Genomic DNA, 16,508 nt, shown 5'->3' with positions numbered 1-16,508 from the left:
TCAAAATTTTCTACCAACTGCCCCAATTTCCTGTTTTCTTTCACATCCTTTATTCAGTCAACATTGTCATCTTGAAGAGGTCCTCCCAGGGCAGTGCTCCCGTGTGGAGTAGTTTCTGTCTTCTCCTAGCGCCCAGCTATCCCTCTAGGAATTCTCTTTTCTTTTCTCCTGTGTTGGGTCTTCTGTTCTTCTCTCCCATGTCTTTCTCTTTCTTGGTTTGTTCCTACATTTTGCTGAAGAAAGGGTGAACGGGAGGCAAATTATTTGATACTTTGCATTTCTGAAAATGCCTTTATTTTCCTCTCAACCTGGATGAATAGTTTGGCTGTGTATAATGTTCAGATTGGGAATCTTCTTCCTTCAGAGTTTTGATGATTTTGTTCCGTTGTCTTCTCGCTCACACTGTGGCTGCTGGAAGTTCCAAAGCACTGATTCCTCATCTCTTGTAAGTTGCTTCTCCATCTATGGAAGCCTGGAGGATTTTTCCCTTTGTTTCCACTGTTTTGAAATTTCAAGAAGATGTGCTTATTATGAGTGTATTTTTTTAATCCAGTATGTGTGCGTTCTGTATTTTCAATTAGGAAACTCACATTGTTCATTCTGGCACATTTTCTTGAATTGTTTCATTGATCTTTGTTCTCTTTTCTCCTCTCGAGGCTCTACTGTACAGATGTTGAATTATCTTGACTGCACCTCCAATTTCCGTATTTTTTTCTTATCATCTACTTTATTCTTTATGCTTTTTGATAAATTTCCTTAAATTTAATTTCCAAGGGCTATTTTAAAAAGAATCTTGTTTTTTTTTCCTGTGAGGAAGATTGGCCCTGAGCTAACATCTGTTGCCAATCTTCCTCTTTTTTTTTTTTCTCCCCACAACCCCTCAGTGCATAGTTGTATATCCTACGTATAGGTCATTCTAGTTCTTCTCTGTGGAATGCCTCAGCATGGCTTGATGAGCGGTGTGTAGGTCCATGCCCGGGATCCAAAGCTGCGAACCCTGGGCTCCTGAAGCAGAGTGCGTGAACTTAACCACTGGGCCACAGGGCCTGCCCCTAAGAATCCTATTTTTATTTTTCGTAGATGGAATATCTACTCTTACCTCTCCAAGGATATTAATGATAGGGTTAGAATTTTTTTTCTTTAAAATTTTCTTCTCCCTACATTGTCTGTGTTTCCTTCAAGTTCTTTTTTTTTTCTTTCTCTATCTCTTTTGTTTTCTGGTTTTTGTGCCAGAGGCTTTCCTCAGATGAGTGGCAATCCTTAGCTGTTGGCAGGTGTGGCCCTAAGAGTTGGTTGGAAGCTCTGAGCACATCTCTGGTACTTGCTGACTGTGAGTGAGTTCACCGTGGGGTCACTTGGCTTTGCCATTTGTTCGGGAGCCCTCGATATCTGCTTCTGATTCCTTTCTGCTTTCCCCAAAGAAGAGCCTTTCACTCTCCTGCCTGGTGAGCGAAGGTCTGTGCGCCAGTTCTCTGGGCGTCGAGTGACAGGAGTGGCCTGAGGGTTCAGCGTTCGGTGTGTGTGTGTGTTTACTTAACCCCCTTGCATTAAGTCCTTCTCCCACAGTGTGCTTTGTGTCCCTGTGTTCAGAGATCCTCTTCAGAGAATAATCCCCTAGGATTCTGCCTTGGTGGAGGAGGCCTGGGAACCCTCCCACGTGGAATTTAGGATGGCATTGGGAGAGTAAGCCCTTTCTTACAGAGCTTTCAACCAAGCCTTCTTATTCAGTGCTCCCTTCACCCCTATTTCTAGAGATAGCACCTGTTACCAATTCCTGAGCCTTTTGAGAATTATGTGGACTAAGTCAGGCTGGTTTTCGGCTTTCCACATTCCCAATTTAGGATTCTTGGTTTTCTTGGATCTGCTGTTATTTACCGTTGGTCCATCTGCTTTCCAGCCTTTGAACTTTGGTTCATGCCTTAAAAATACCTTATTAGCACAAATTTGGGAAGGAATGAAATTAAATATATATGTTCAACTGTCCATCTTTGCCCAGAACCTATTTCTAGATATTTTTTTTGTTGTTGAAGCATTTATTTATCTATTCATTTTTTTTTATTGTGGTAAAATACACATAACATTTATTAACCACTTTGAAGTGTACAATTCACTGGCATTAAGTCCATTCACAGTGTTGTGCAACCATCACCACTATCTAATTCCAGAAATTGTCTATCCCGCCTAAAAGAAACCCCATAACCATTAAGCAGTCATTCCCTGCTCCTCCTCTCCCCCAGCCCCTGGAAGCCAGGAATCTGCTTTCTGTCTCTCTGGATTTGCCAGATCTGGCAAGACTTTTTTTTTTTTGAGGAAGATTAGCCCTGAGCTAACTACTGCCAATCCTCCTCTTTTTGCTGAGGAAGACTGGCCCTGAGTTAACATCCATGCCCATCTTCCTCCACTTTATATGTGGGACGCCTGCCACAGCTTGCCAAGTGGTGCCACGTCCATAGAATGGCCCAAGGAAGAGGCATCTGCCATCGATGGCGGGAAAGGAGAGACCAGCCAAATTGTCAACAGACTTGTAATGGCCACCTGTGGGCTGGTGTGATGGGCTGGAACCCTAAGGAGCCTCAGTTCTTCTTGCACCAAAGAGCAAGTCTGCACCCACCCTCCAGCTCTTAACCATAGGTCTTCACTGAGTGCTCAGGGGTAGGAAGCCCCAAGCCCAGGCCCGCAAAGTAGAGCTGACAGGGGTCCCTCCCAGGGCACACGGAACTTCCCGCACATGCACAGCAGCCACCCTCAGAAGGCAGGGCCTTGAGGGCAGGAGAAGGAGTGGAGCAAGAGAGCTGAGAGCAACCCAACGGAGGGGCTCTAGGTCTCCCATGATGGAAGGTTGAAGGCAGGGAGAGAGCTGGAGACGTCCTCTACCCCACCCCACGCTCTGGCACTCTGTGCGTTCCATCCCTGGGGACTGAGACAGGCCGGGAGAGGTAAGAGTAAGCCCCCTAACCCATTTTAGGTCTTCACACCCTGTCGAGAAGCTGCCCTCCAAAGGAAGGCTGGGGCGGGGGACCGGGGCTGAAAGAGATCACCTGAGCTGCAGAAAGCAAGCTCTGGGATGGGAAAGCAGAGGGAATTCTCTAGCAAAGGAAAAACCTGGCAGTCACGCTTAAAGCAGAGAGAGACCTCCCAGTTTTGTTTTTTAAATATACTTTATTTTTTGGAACAGTTTTAGATTTATAGAAAAATCTCCAAGATAGTTTGGAGAGTTCCCATGTACCCCACACCCAGTTTCCCCTATTATCCACACCTACAGTAGTATGGTATATTTGTTATAAGTAATGAGCCAATATTGATATGTTCTTTTTTTTTTTTTTTTTTAAAGATTTTTATTTTTTCCTTTTTCTCCCCAAAGCCCCCCGGTACATAGTTGTGTATTCTTCGTTGTGGGTTCTTCTAGTTGTGGCATGTGGGACGCTGCCTCAGCGTGGTCTGATGAGCAGTGCCATGTCCGTGCCCAGGATTTGAACTAACAAAACACTGGGCCGTCTGCAGCGGAGTGCGCGAACTTAACCACTCAGCCACGGGGCCAGCCCCTATTGATATGTTCTTTTTAACTGACGTCCATACTTTATTGACATGTCCTTTGTTTTTACCTAATGTCCTTTTTCTGTTCCCAGATCCCTTCTGGAGTCCCACATTACATTTGGTTGTTGTATCTTTTTAGGCTCCTTTTGGCTGCGGCCGGGCCTCAGACTTCCCTTGTTTTTGATGATTTTGACAGTTTTGAGGAGTATTGTTGAGGTATTTTATAGAATGTCCCTCTGTTGGTATCTGTCTCATGTTTCTCTCATGATTAGACTGGGGTTTTGGGTGTTTGGGAGGAATACCACAGAGTTTAAGTGCCATTTTCATTACATCATACTGTCAACACGACCTATCGATGTTGATGTTGACCTTGATCACCTGGTCATCAAGGTCATGCTTGTCAAGTTTCTCCACTGTAAAGTTACTATTTTTTTCTCTTTCCATACCATACTCCTTGCAGGGAAGTCACTTCTGCACAGCCCACACTTAAGGAGTGGCTAGTTATGTTCCCCTCCTCAGGGGCGGAGGATCTGCATAAATTATGTGGAATTGTCCTGTGCAGGAGATTTGTCTCTTCTCGCTCCTTTACTTATTTATTCAGTCATTTTTTATCTCAGTATGGACTCATGGATATTTACTTTATACTTGAGATTATAATCCAATTACTACTTTATTTGTTTTGTTGGTGAAATTGTTCCAGCTTTGGCCATTGGGAGCTCTTTCAGTTGCTCCTATGTCTCTTTGTCATAGCCGCACAGTGTGTGTGTGTGTGTGTGTGTGTGTGTGTGTGTTTGTGAGCACTTCCTTTCTTTTTGGCACTACGTGATGCTCCAGGTTCATCTTGTAGATTTTTTGCTGCAGTCCTAGAATCAGCCATTTCCCGAAGGAGCCTTGGTTCATTTTATTGGAGAATGGAGAAACCAAGATCTAGATGCTAGGTGTGCTGATTGCTACTGGGGTGTTGTTGCTTGTAGACTCTTTCGGCTGACAGAGGCCAGGAAATATACGTGCAGATACCAGTCTGTGTATACTCACATATCTATAAATGTATCTATATGCACCCGTCTATATCTGTATTAAACTAAATGTGAGTTCATACTGATGTATCCAACTTGAATTCATTACCATGTAGATGGTTCTGACCTCCTCCCCTTGTTTATCTGTAAACTCTTACTTCAATAGTGAGAAAGCTGGCTGACATCATTGACTGTCTGTCTACTTAATTGTTCAGTTCCAGGATACGTGTAAAGTACTCCCATGGTTTTGAAAGCTGGGGCTTAGCTGTGAAGCACAGGCAGACCTCTGGAATCTTACCTGGGCTCAGATCCCAGACCCTGCTCAAGTGAAAATTCTGATCCCCTCCCTCTAAATATTTGAAGCCAGTGATGAACTGAATCAAACTAAAGCTGCCTCAAAGCCCAGACCCGGCTGAATTACAGGTGAGACTGACTCAGACCCCTTCCAGTGGCCTGACAGAAGGGTCATGTCTCTTTCCAAAATTACTTCAATCACTAATGTGTTTTGATGCAAACTGTCTGGCTTATAATAAAAAATTACAAGAAAATGTGACCAAACGTTAAGAAAGGAAACAGTCAGTAGAGAGAGACCCAGAAATAATCCAGATGGTGAAATTATCAGACATGGTTTTAAAGGTAACTATGAAAAAAAAATGCTACAGGATCTAGTGCAGGAAAAGATGGGGATTTTCAGCAGAGTGATGGAAACTATACCAGGGAACCAAATCAAAATTCTAGAAATGAAAAATACAATATTAGAAATGAAGAATGCATTACATGGGCGTAAGAGCTTCTCAACATGTAAGAAGAAAGGATCAGTGAATGTGAAGACCTGTTGACAGAACATTTCCAGGCTGGTAAACAAGGAGGACCAGGAGTAGACGAGGGGTGGAGAAGAGCTCACAGAGCTGGGAGATAATATCAGATAGTCTAACACATGTGTAATTGGAGTTTCAGAAAGAGAGAAGAGAATGCGGAAGACATGTTTGAAGAGACAATGGTCAAGAATGTCTAAAGTTGGTGAAAGACATCAGCTCACAAATTCAAGAAGTTCAATGAGTAGATTAAATACAAAAAAACCCAAACACGAACCAACCAATAAAAAAAAAATCCCAGACCAGAGCACATCATAATCAAACTGCTGAAAACTAAACAGCAGATCTTACAACCAACAGAAGAATAAAAGACACCTTAAATACATGAGAATAATAATAATATGAATTATGGCTAAATACTCCCCAGAAAAAATGGAGGCTTGAAGATGATGGAATGACATCCATAAAAGTGCTGAAAGAAAAAGAAACCTTTCAACCTAGAATTCTATATCCAGTGGAAGCAGCCCATGAAAATAAAGGAAAAACAAAGATATTTTCAGACAGATTAAAAAGTGAAACAATATTTTTTTAGCCAATTTGCACTGCCAAGAAATACTGAAAAATGTTTCACGAGCTAAAGACAAAACAGACCAGATGGAACCTTGGGTCTGCAGAAAAGAGTGAAGAACACCAGGAATGATAAATATCTGCATAAATATAGAGAAAACTTTTTGTGTACCTTCACCTAAAATATACACACACAGACTGTTGACTGTTTAAAGCAAAAATGTTAATATATATGGGGTTTACACCATATATAGAAGTAGAGTATAAAACCATGAGAATTCGAAAGGAGGGAAATGGAATTATCCTGTCATAAGGTCCATACACTCTGAATTAGTATACTCTTATTTGAAGATAGATTGTAATAACTTCAGGTGCACATTTTAATCTCTAGAGCAACCTCTAAAAAATAACACAAAGAGAGATGCTATAAAAACAGCACATCTGCCAATGCAGAATTAACCGCTATGAAAATTGTCCTCCTCCTGTAAACAACTAGAAAACAAGATAAAAGTATATGAAACAACTGTTTTGAGACATTGGCCGGATTGCAGTACAGAGTAGGGAAACCCGAGTAGAGCCTGGGAGAATCTGTAGAAGCTCAGGCAACTAGAACTTGTGGGCTAGAAACTGGAGCAGAGGGCACTGCAGTGAAATTTATAGAACTGAGAGATTGCTGGAGAGCTATAGAAGGGTCTTCTCAAATCCTTTGTTGAATATTCATCCACACATGCAAAGTATGCAACTCCACAGTGCTGGGGAAAGTCACGCTGGAAATCAGTAAGTTGAACAATTCCAGGGGCTCACACAGTGCTGGGAGTGGACTGTGTGTCTACTAGGTATAGTGGAGAGACTGTTTCCTACATGGGGCATTGGCTAGAGACCTTAGAGAGGGATTCAATTAGCCATAGACTAAAGGCCTCTCTAAACCCACCCTAACAATGCATAAAAGCAAGTTTTGAAAGTATCAAATTGATTGCAAGTAACTCAGCTGTGTGCCAAAACTAAGTCCAATACTCTTTAAAGGAATACAGTAAAAACCAGTACCCAGCAATTAAAATGTCCAGTATCAAATAAAAGATTACTAGGCATACAGATAAAACAGGAAAATGACCCATAACCAGGAGAAAAATCAATCTATTGAAAGAGACCTAAATCAGAAAAATTCCTGATGATAGAATTATCAGACAAGGATGTTAAAACAACTATTATAAATGTGCTCCATATATTCAAGGAGGTACAAGAAAACATGAGCGTGATAAGGATAGAAATAAGTGGTAGAAAAAAAGACTCAAATGGAACATCTAGAGATGAAAAATACAATATACAAAATAAAAAAAACAACAACATTGGATGGGATTAACAGCAGATTAGAAACTGCAGAAGAAAACATGATTGGACTTTTAGAAACAGCAATAGGAGCTATCCAAAGGGAAGTGCAAAGAGAAAAAAAGACTGAAACAAAATTAATAGAACATCAGTAACCTGTGGGACAATATCAAGTTGTCTAATAAATGTATAATTGGAGTCCCGGAAAAGAAGGAGCGGGTGAGCAGAAAAATTATTTGAAGAAATCGTGAATAAAAATTTCCAAATCTGAAGAAAACCACAAACCGTCAGATCCAAGGATCTCAGTGAGCCCTAAGCAGAATAAACATAAATAAAATCATACCTGGGTCCATTGTAATCAGATTGCTGAAACTCAGTGATAAAAAGAAATTCTTAAAAGTAATCGGAGGGAAGAAAGATGCATTACTTAAAGAGGAACAAAAGCAAGATTTAAAATTATACAAGCCAGCAGACAACGGAGCAAACTCTTCAAAGTCCTGGAAGAAAAACAAAAGCTGTCACCTTAGAGTTCTATTCTTAGTAAAAATATCTTTAAGGAATAAAGACTTCTTTCAGACTAATGAAGATGAGGGAATTTATTACCAGCAGATCTGCACTGCATAAAATGGTAAAGGAAGTTCTTCAGTCAGAAGGAAAATGGTACCAGAAGGAAACTTGAATGTGTACATAGAGTTCCAGAAGTAGCAACTATATGGGTATATATTAAAGAGATTTTCATTATTTTTAAGCTCTTTAAAGGATAATTAATTGTATAAATTAAAAATAGTCACAGCATACTTTGGGGTTTATAATGTATAAATAAAATGTATGACAAAAATGGCACAGAGATTAGGAGGAGGGAAATGGAAGAATGCTGTTGTAAGGTTCTTAGACTAGGTTAAGTGGTATATTATTTGAAGATTGTGTTAAGTTAAAGATGTACATTGAAAATCCTATAGCAGTGGCTAAAAAATAATACAAAGAAGAAATGATACGAATAATAATGCAGTTAAAATAGTATTTGGAGGGAAACTTATTGCATTGAATGCTTATATTAGAAAAGAAGAAAGGTCTCTGGTCTAGACCAGAGATCAGCAAGCTTCTTTTGTGGGTCACGTCCAGCCCATCACCTGTTCTTGTGTGGCCTGTGACCTGGGGATGGTTTTTACATATTAAAATCGCTGAAGAGGAATCAAAAGGAGACTCATCTTTTATGATATGTGAAAGTAATAGGAAATTCAAATTTCAGTGATCATAGAGTTTTATTGGAACATAGCCATGCTCATTTGTATATGTTATCTGTGACTGCTTTCCTGCTACATCCACAGTGTAGACTACTTGTGACAGACTGCATGGCCTGCAAAGCCTAAAATATTTGCTTTCTGACCTGTTATAGAAAACATTTGCCAACCTCCCCTATGGGTCCTACAGAGTTTAAAGCAATAATATAGGTATATATTTCTCTTTCACCGCTTCTATTCAGCATTGAACTAGTGGTCCTAGAAAGTATAATAAGCCAAGAAAAAGAAAATAGTTAAGCATAAAAATTAGAAGAGAAGCAAACCTTTTATTTTCGTGTGATGTGATTGTACACATAGGAAACCCTATGGAATCTACAAAAACAATTTTAATAAGTGAATTTAGCAAAATCAGTATGCAAATATCATTTGTAGTTCTGTATACCAGCAATGAACAATTTGAAAATGGAAATAAAATCTATCATTTCCAATAGCATGAAAAAAATACCAACTGCTTATGAATAAATCTAACTAAGGATATGCTCTTAACACAGAATGGTAGAAAACGTTGTTCATGTAAGTTAAAAAAAAAAGACCTAAGTAAATGGTGATATTCCGTATTCGTGGATTGGAAGACTCAGCATTGTTAAGGTGGAATTCTGGATTCAATGCAATCTTCATTTACATCCTAGTAGGCTTTGTTTGAAGGAATAGGATAAGCTGATTCTATAAATTTATCGAAATGCGAAAGACTAAGAATAGCCAAAAGAATTTTGAAAAAGACAGAGTTGGAGGCCTTTTGGTTGCTGATGTCAGGATTTTCCTTAAAGCTACAGTAATCAAGACAGTGGTGTTGGTGTCAGGATAGACACGCGTAGATCAATGATACATAACAGAGATCTGGGAAATAGACTCTTACCTTTTCCCACCAAAGTGCCATGTCAATCCAATGGGAGAAGGACAGACAAATAATGCTTTAACTTGATATCTGTGTGGAAAACAATGAGCCACCACCTCAATTCACTCCAAAACCAGAAACTAACTTGCAATGAATCTTATATCTAAAATGTAAAAGCAAAACCTATACAACTTATGTATCATCTCCAGCTTCATAACAAATTTCCTAATACCAAGTGGCTTGAAGCAAGAACTATCTGTTACATTACAGTGACTCAGTGTCAGGAACTCAGGAGGATCTCAGCTGGGTAATTCTGGCACAGTCTCTCGTGAGGTTGTCGTCAAGATGTTAAACATGAGTGCAGTCACCTGAGGCCTTGACTGGGCTGGAGAATCCTCTTCTGAGAGAACTCGTTTCCCATGGCTGTTGGCCAGAGGTCTCAGTGCTTCACCAGCCGTTGGCAGGAGACTAAGTTCTTCACCACCTGAGCGTGTCCGTGGGGCTGCTTGAGTGGCCTCATAACAAGGCAGCTGGCATCCCTCAGAGCAAGTGATCCAAGAGTGAGCACAAAGAGGAAGTGGCATTGCCTTTTGTGACAAAGTCTTGGGAGTCACGTGCCACCACTGCCACCATATTCTGTTCATCATTCCAGCCCAGCTGGAGCTCATTCGTTGCTGGTGGGTGTGCAAAATGGTACAGCTACTTTGGACAACTCTTTGGCAGTTTCTTTTGAAGTTAAACATATATCTATCCTATTGTCGACGAAAATAATCCATAACCAATCTGTAAATGAAAATTTGGGTGAGTTTATTCTGAGCTGAAATCTGAGGATTATAACCCGGGAGAGTCTTTCCACAAAGGAACAGAGCACTCCAAAGATGTAGGGGTACATAGGGCGGTTATATACCCTCAAAGAGGGTGTTTCACATATGGTTGAAATGTCCCCCCCACAATAGTCACAAGATTGCCCTGTCTGCACAGCACTTGATGGACACAGCAGGTAGTGGGTTTGCTATCTTGGTGGGTGTAGCAGGAGGCAAGTCTATTGTCTCGAGCTGGGTGGTCACAGGTGAGCGCAGCAATCAGTTTCTAGCCTAAGGAAAGATGCTTAATCCTTAAGGAGACGCCAATGTTGGGAGGGGGAGGGAAGTTGCACCTTTATCTCAAGGGCCTTTTGCTCTTGCCATAGGGAATCTCTAAAACAGATATACAATGCATGCTCAACGGCCTCGGTCAGGCCCTTTTGGAAAGACAAGGTCAGGCGGAATTAGGTTTACACCAAATGGCTTCCTCATATGTTCCAATATATCCTATTGCTTGCCATTTTTATTTGACACTATGATTTGGCAGTTCCACTGCTAGATATCTGATGAAGGGAAATGAAAACGTATGTTCAGAAAATTGTCAATTCAAGAATGTCCGTAGCAGTCTTATTCATAATAGCCCCAGACTGGAAACAGCTGAAATGTCCATCTGCAGGAAAATGGATAAACAAACTGTGGTGTATTCACAGTACCCAACAACTGACACATCCAGCAACACAGATGAATCTCAAAACATTGTGGTAAGTGATGTGAGCTTGCGAGCTTGGCAAGCCGAGGAGTCGAAAGAAACATTTCTTGGACTCTCAAGGTCTAGTAGTAGTGCTCCTTTATTCAGAGAATAGCATGGAGTAGCACAGGGACAGGACCCCTGGGCAGTGAAGGGCTGTAAGCATGGGGAAGGGACCCGTGGGCAGTGAAGGGCTGTAAGCACGGGGACGGGACCCATGGGCAGTGGAGGGCTGTAAGCACGGGGACGGGACCCATGGGCAGTGGAGGGCTGTAAGCACGGGGACGGGACCCATGGGCAGTGGAGGGCTGTAAGCACGGGGACGGGACCCATGGGCAGTGGAGGGCTGTAAGCACGGGGACGGGACCCCTGGGCAGTGGAGGGCTGTAAGCACGGGGACGGGACCCATGGGCAGTGGAGGGCTGTAAGCACGGGGACGGGACCCATGGGCAGTGGAGGGCTGTAAGCACGGGGACGGGACCCATGGGCAGTGGAGGGCTGTAAGCACGGGGACGGGACCGTGGGCAGTGAAGGGCTGTAAGCATGGGGACGGGACCCCTGGGCAGTGAAGGGCTGTAAGCACGGGGACGGGACCCCTGGGCAGTGAAGAGCTGCAATGGATTAAGGGCAGGGCTAAATTTATAAGGCATAGGTATGTGAGTTACTTCTTTACAAGACAAAGGAAAGATCATGTAAAAAAGCCTTTAAAATGGTATCAGCGCAGGTGGGGTCTGGTTATCGGGTGGTCCTATAACTTTGGCTGCAAGTCAGGTTGAATCAGGTCAGGACGTCCTGTGCTTCCCGGAGGAAGATATAGATCGGCATGTAGGCCAGGACGCCCTGGGCTTCTTTCCCTGGGGCAGCTGTGATTTTCATCAGGAAGCAAAAGACACTAGACATTAATGAGCATATACTGTATGGTTTATATGAAGTCCAAGAAAAGGCAAAGCTATCCTAGAGTGATAGAAATCAGAAAATCATTATGGGTTGGAGAGGGAGGGAAGCTGGGAAGGGGCAGCAGAGAACTTCCGGAGGTCCAGTGTTCTGTATCTTGTTTTGGGTGACGCTTACATGGGTGTAGACAATTGTCAGTAGTCATTGCACAGAACTCTTAAGACCTGTGTCTCTTCTTGAATGTTTAATTATACTTCAGATTTTAAAAAATAGAAACGAGAGTCTAGGGGAAGAGTGTTTAAGGCCAAGAGAGCAGCAAATGTACAAAGGGGCCGAGATGTCCTTTGGGATATTAGAAGGGAAAGGAAGAGAATGGTAGGGTTTAGGTGAGGGAGGTAGCTCTGTGTCCTGTAGTTTGTTACATTTAGTCCGTATTTTAACTTGCTAAGCAACAGGTAAATTTGAATATTTAAGTTTTTGGAAGCTTAGCATCCCATTATGATTATAAAATAGAGAGAGGGAGGGAGGAGAGACAGACAGACAGAAAGAGAGAGAGAGACAGACACAGTGGCGGGGGTGGGGGTGGTGGAGAAGAGAGAGAATGTGTCAGATAGGAAGGGAGCAAGAATTAAAGGAGAGAGATGTCCTCTTCAAAGCTATTCGTTATTCGCCTCTTTATTAAGTTTTTAGTGAACGTTCTTTGATAGGGAGGCTCCTTTCTGTTGAAGTTTTGTTCTTTTTGTACCTCTCTGGATAAGTCAGTGCTTTGTGAGTACGTTTCGTTTGACTCTGGTGGAGTCCTAGCTGGGATTCTAGCTCTACAGTGGTGCAAAGACAAGATCCAGAGAGACAGTGTGGTGTGGTGTGCAGTCCAGAGCTCAGCCTGCGCTGTTTGGGTTCCTGCGTTCCGTCCTGGCTCCTCCACCTACAGGCCGTTTGACCTGGGGCAAGTTCCTTCACTTTCGTACACTTCAGTTTTCTGAGGGACAAGGAGCTGGAGAAGGGAAACCAACCAGGAGGCCGTGGCAGATAATTCAGAGGACAGTGATCTGAACCAGAGCAGTAGCAGGGGAGGGTGGGGAAGATGGGTCAGGGTCTGAATCCGTCTCAAAGGCAGGGCTGAAAGGATTTGATGACAAATGGGAAGTATGGGAAAAAGAGAGCAATCAGAGAGGACGCCAGGAGTTTTGGCCTGCGGAACTGGAAGAATGGAGTTGCCATTTGCTGAGATGAGTATGACTTTTTACAAAGGTATATCAGGGCTTAAGGAGCAGAGTTTTTTCCCTTAATTTTCTTTGTTGTCTTTCCTCTTTTTTGTGGGGTGGGTGGAGATGAAAGCCAGCACGGGGTTTGGCAGGCAGACCCTGGACCCACCTTATGCCTATGAGGTCATGGTTGCTAGTCTTCAAGTTCTGTCCTTTTGATAACAGGTGGTGGGGGAGAGGGAAGGTGAAGTGTGAGCCTTTAGGACTTCTCCTTTGACCTTCCTCAGAAGGGGTGAACCCTGGACAAGTTGAGACATTTTCTGGCAAGACTGGATCCCCAAAGTTTTCTACTGTTGTCTGCAGCTTTGTTACCCAGAACCTGACCCAGACTCTCTTTTTCCCCCTTCGTTGCCAAACAGGTTAATTCTCTTTTCTACCTCATTTATTTATCTGTGTCTTGAGATTCTCAAACGCGTATTATAATTTTTAGGTACAGTTCAGCCTTATTTCAATTAGTATTTCATTGTTATTTAAGGATTTTTAATAGGAAAACTGAACAGAATGTTTCCCTCTACCTCTCAAGTTCCTGACTGTTATTATAACGTTTCAGATAAAATGGATCAGGAGACACACTCTTTACTCACAGAACGTTTATTCGTATATTTATGTGCTTCGTAACTAGGATGACTATGTAATTTATCTCCAAACAGAGACAGTTGTAAGAGCGAAAAGGGAGACACGAGGATAGCATGCTTAAACTTGGACTGCTCCAGGCAAATCGGAATGTGTGGTCTCTCTATTCTTACGGCACAAAAGCAGCTAGATTAAGGTCCACTGCCTGTTCAAATGCTTGGACTTTCCTGGGAGAAGGCAAGTGCCTGGAACATGGTGCGGGTGGGAAAAGTTCCCCCTGGATGGCAGGCGGGACTGAAGCGCCCTGCCCTGAATAACCTGAGGGCACCTGGGGCCGTGATGAGGACAGAATGGCACAGAATGGCACTTTCTCGCGTGAAGACTGGAGACTGTTGCAGAGGAAATCAGAACTCGTGCAGGGAGATTTAAGAAATCTCTTGTCCACTCACAGGGTTGTTTTAGAAGCTGTGACTTCAGTGACAAGGATGAATGATAGCTTTCAACGTCTGTTGGTTTTGTTCTTGAGGGACAAAGAATATATCTTATATCCTCTCACAAATCCCATAAAATGCACCAGCGTTCTATCATTTTAAATAGGAAATTCAGATACTAGCATTTAGTAGCTATTCTTAAGAGTATTCTTAAGAGTGAAGAGTTCAGCATGAATAGTACATGGATTGTTAGTACTCAGTGTTATTGCTTAGCACAATGAATTAAGATAAATTGGATCGATTAAATGAGGTTAAAGAATAAAAGAACTATTTCTTTTTTACCACCATGTCTATCAGTTACTATGGAGATCACTTTTTTTTTTTTTTTGAGGAAGATTAGCCCTGAGCTAACATCCACTGCCAATCATTCTGTTTTTGCTTGAGGAAGACTGGCCCTGAGCTAACATCCGTGTCCATCTTCCTCTGCTTTATATGTGGGATGCCTGCCACAGGATGGCTTGATGAGTGGTGCCATGTCCGCACCCGGGATCCGAACCAGTGAACCCCGGGCTGCTGAAGTGGAGCGTGTGAACTTAACCACTGTACCACCAGGCCGGCCCCCACATAATTTTTTTATATAGGAGAAGAAATGGTTTCTAACTTCAAGGTAAATAGTGGTAAACTGAATACTATTTTTTAATATAAAATAAAATCTTTCCATATATGATTTTCTATAGTCTCCTTGTTTTACATATTAGTATATTGAAGAAAATTTTTTAATGATATTATATGTTCTGCATGATTTTAAATGGCTGTATATATAGTTTGCCTTTGTGTGGATCTGACATGATGTATTTAACCAGCCCTCCATCAATGCATATTTTCCTTACTTTTCTAATATTATACACAATACTACTATGAACATCCTGGTAGCAAGATCTATGAGAGTTTATATGATGTTTTTTGCTTTTGGTTAAATTCCTGAAAGTATAATTGTAGGGCCAACAGGTAGAATTGTAAGACCTTCGACATACATTATCGTATTGCCCTCCAGAAAGGTTTTGCTAGTTTGAACTCCTGGCGCTATGAGTCATTCCTGCCCCCTTGTATCTTTTTAATGAAACTTTGCAGTTTGATAGGTAGAAATGTTTTCTCATTAACTTACAGATTTTTCTCGGAGCATGAATCTTTTTAGCGTTTTGAACCCTGTTATTTTTTTCTGTGGTATATACCTGCTTATCTTCTTAACCCATTTTTCTATTACTTTGCGTGTGGGTGTGTGCACATGCTTGCCTACTCCTCATATGTTAAGGATGTTAATCCAAGTGTAATTTAAAATTTACTGTTTTTTCATTTGGAAATAACCGGGGAATTGCAAATGAAGCAACAGGAAAGTACTTAGGACCCTTACTAGTGAAATTGCTTTTTAAGATGCTAACAAAGCTGTGGTAAGACTGGAACTCTCAGCGTTGTTTGTGGCTTTATAAACTGTCCAGTTCTTTTGCAAATGACATGATAATAAGTATTAAAAGCCATAACAAAGTACATATTTTTGACCCAATAATTCCAGACCTGGGAGTTTATCACAAGAAAATAATTGAAAGAAATAATGCTAAATGCCCCAAATCATTTATTGCAGCAATGGCTATAATAGTGACAAGTTAGAGACATAGTAATGAGTTAGAGAGTGATGCTTAATGAAATTAGATTCATCGTTAAAGTATTAGGCTAGCATTAAAAATGATTAGGAAGATTATAGATTGACGTAAAAGGGTGGCCATATATGGATTGAAACAGAATGCAAAATTATTTCAATTTTATGATTACAATCTTGTAAAAATACACATTAAAAACAAAACCTTTGGGCCGGCCCGGTGGCGCAACGGTTAAGTTCACACATTCCACTTTGGTGGCCCAGGGTTCGCTGGTTCAAATCCCGGGTGCGGACATGGCACTGCTTGTCAAGCCATGCTGTGGCAGGCGTCCCACATATAAAGTAGAGGAAGATGGGCACAGATGTTAGCTCAGGGCCAGTCTTCCTCAGCAAAAAGAGGAGGATTGGTAGCAGATGTTAGCTCAGGGCTAATCTTCCTCAAGGAAAAACAAAAACAAAACAAAACAAAAAACAAAAACCTTCAAGGAAATATAATGGGTTGGTTTTTGTTTGTGTCTCCAAGTGTGTGTATAGAGTTTCCGAGGTTGAGGACTCCAACCTTTGTTGAGTAAGTGCTCTGTGCCCTTCTCATAACTTTAAGAAGCGATTGATCATATTCTCATTTGACAGATAAACTTAATTCTTACTTGACATAGAAAGAAATTTAATTTTTTATTATGGATGTTTTCAGATATGTATAGAAATAGAAAGAATAGTATAATGAACCTCGTGGAACCGTCACCTCA

General features: G+C 41.6%; 1 protein-coding gene across 4 annotated transcripts in view; it reads left to right on the top strand.

The window, feature by feature from the left end:
* Nucleotides 1-16,508, top strand: part of SHLD2 (shieldin complex subunit 2) — a 92,099-nt gene that overhangs the window by 28,373 nt on the left and 47,218 nt on the right. The window contains exon 1 of one of the 4 annotated variants that reach the window (XM_070229877.1): nucleotides 12,985-13,090. The exons of 2 other annotated variants lie outside the window; for them this stretch is intronic. In XM_070229877.1, the coding sequence (XP_070085978.1) occupies nucleotides 12,988-13,090 (103 nt within the window). In that variant the 5' untranslated portion in view covers nucleotides 12,985-12,987. Of the gene's footprint in view, nucleotides 1-12,984; nucleotides 13,091-14,503; nucleotides 14,776-16,508 lie in introns of those variants that run through there. One more of the 4 variants, XM_070229894.1, reaches the window with a different exon arrangement.

Source organism: Equus caballus, chromosome 1 (assembly GCF_041296265.1).
Source record: "Equus caballus isolate H_3958 breed thoroughbred chromosome 1, TB-T2T, whole genome shotgun sequence".
NCBI lineage: Eukaryota > Metazoa > Chordata > Mammalia > Perissodactyla > Equidae > Equus > Equus caballus.
The sequence above is the reverse complement of the archived record's forward strand: the minus strand, read 5'-3'. Positions and strand labels throughout refer to the sequence as shown.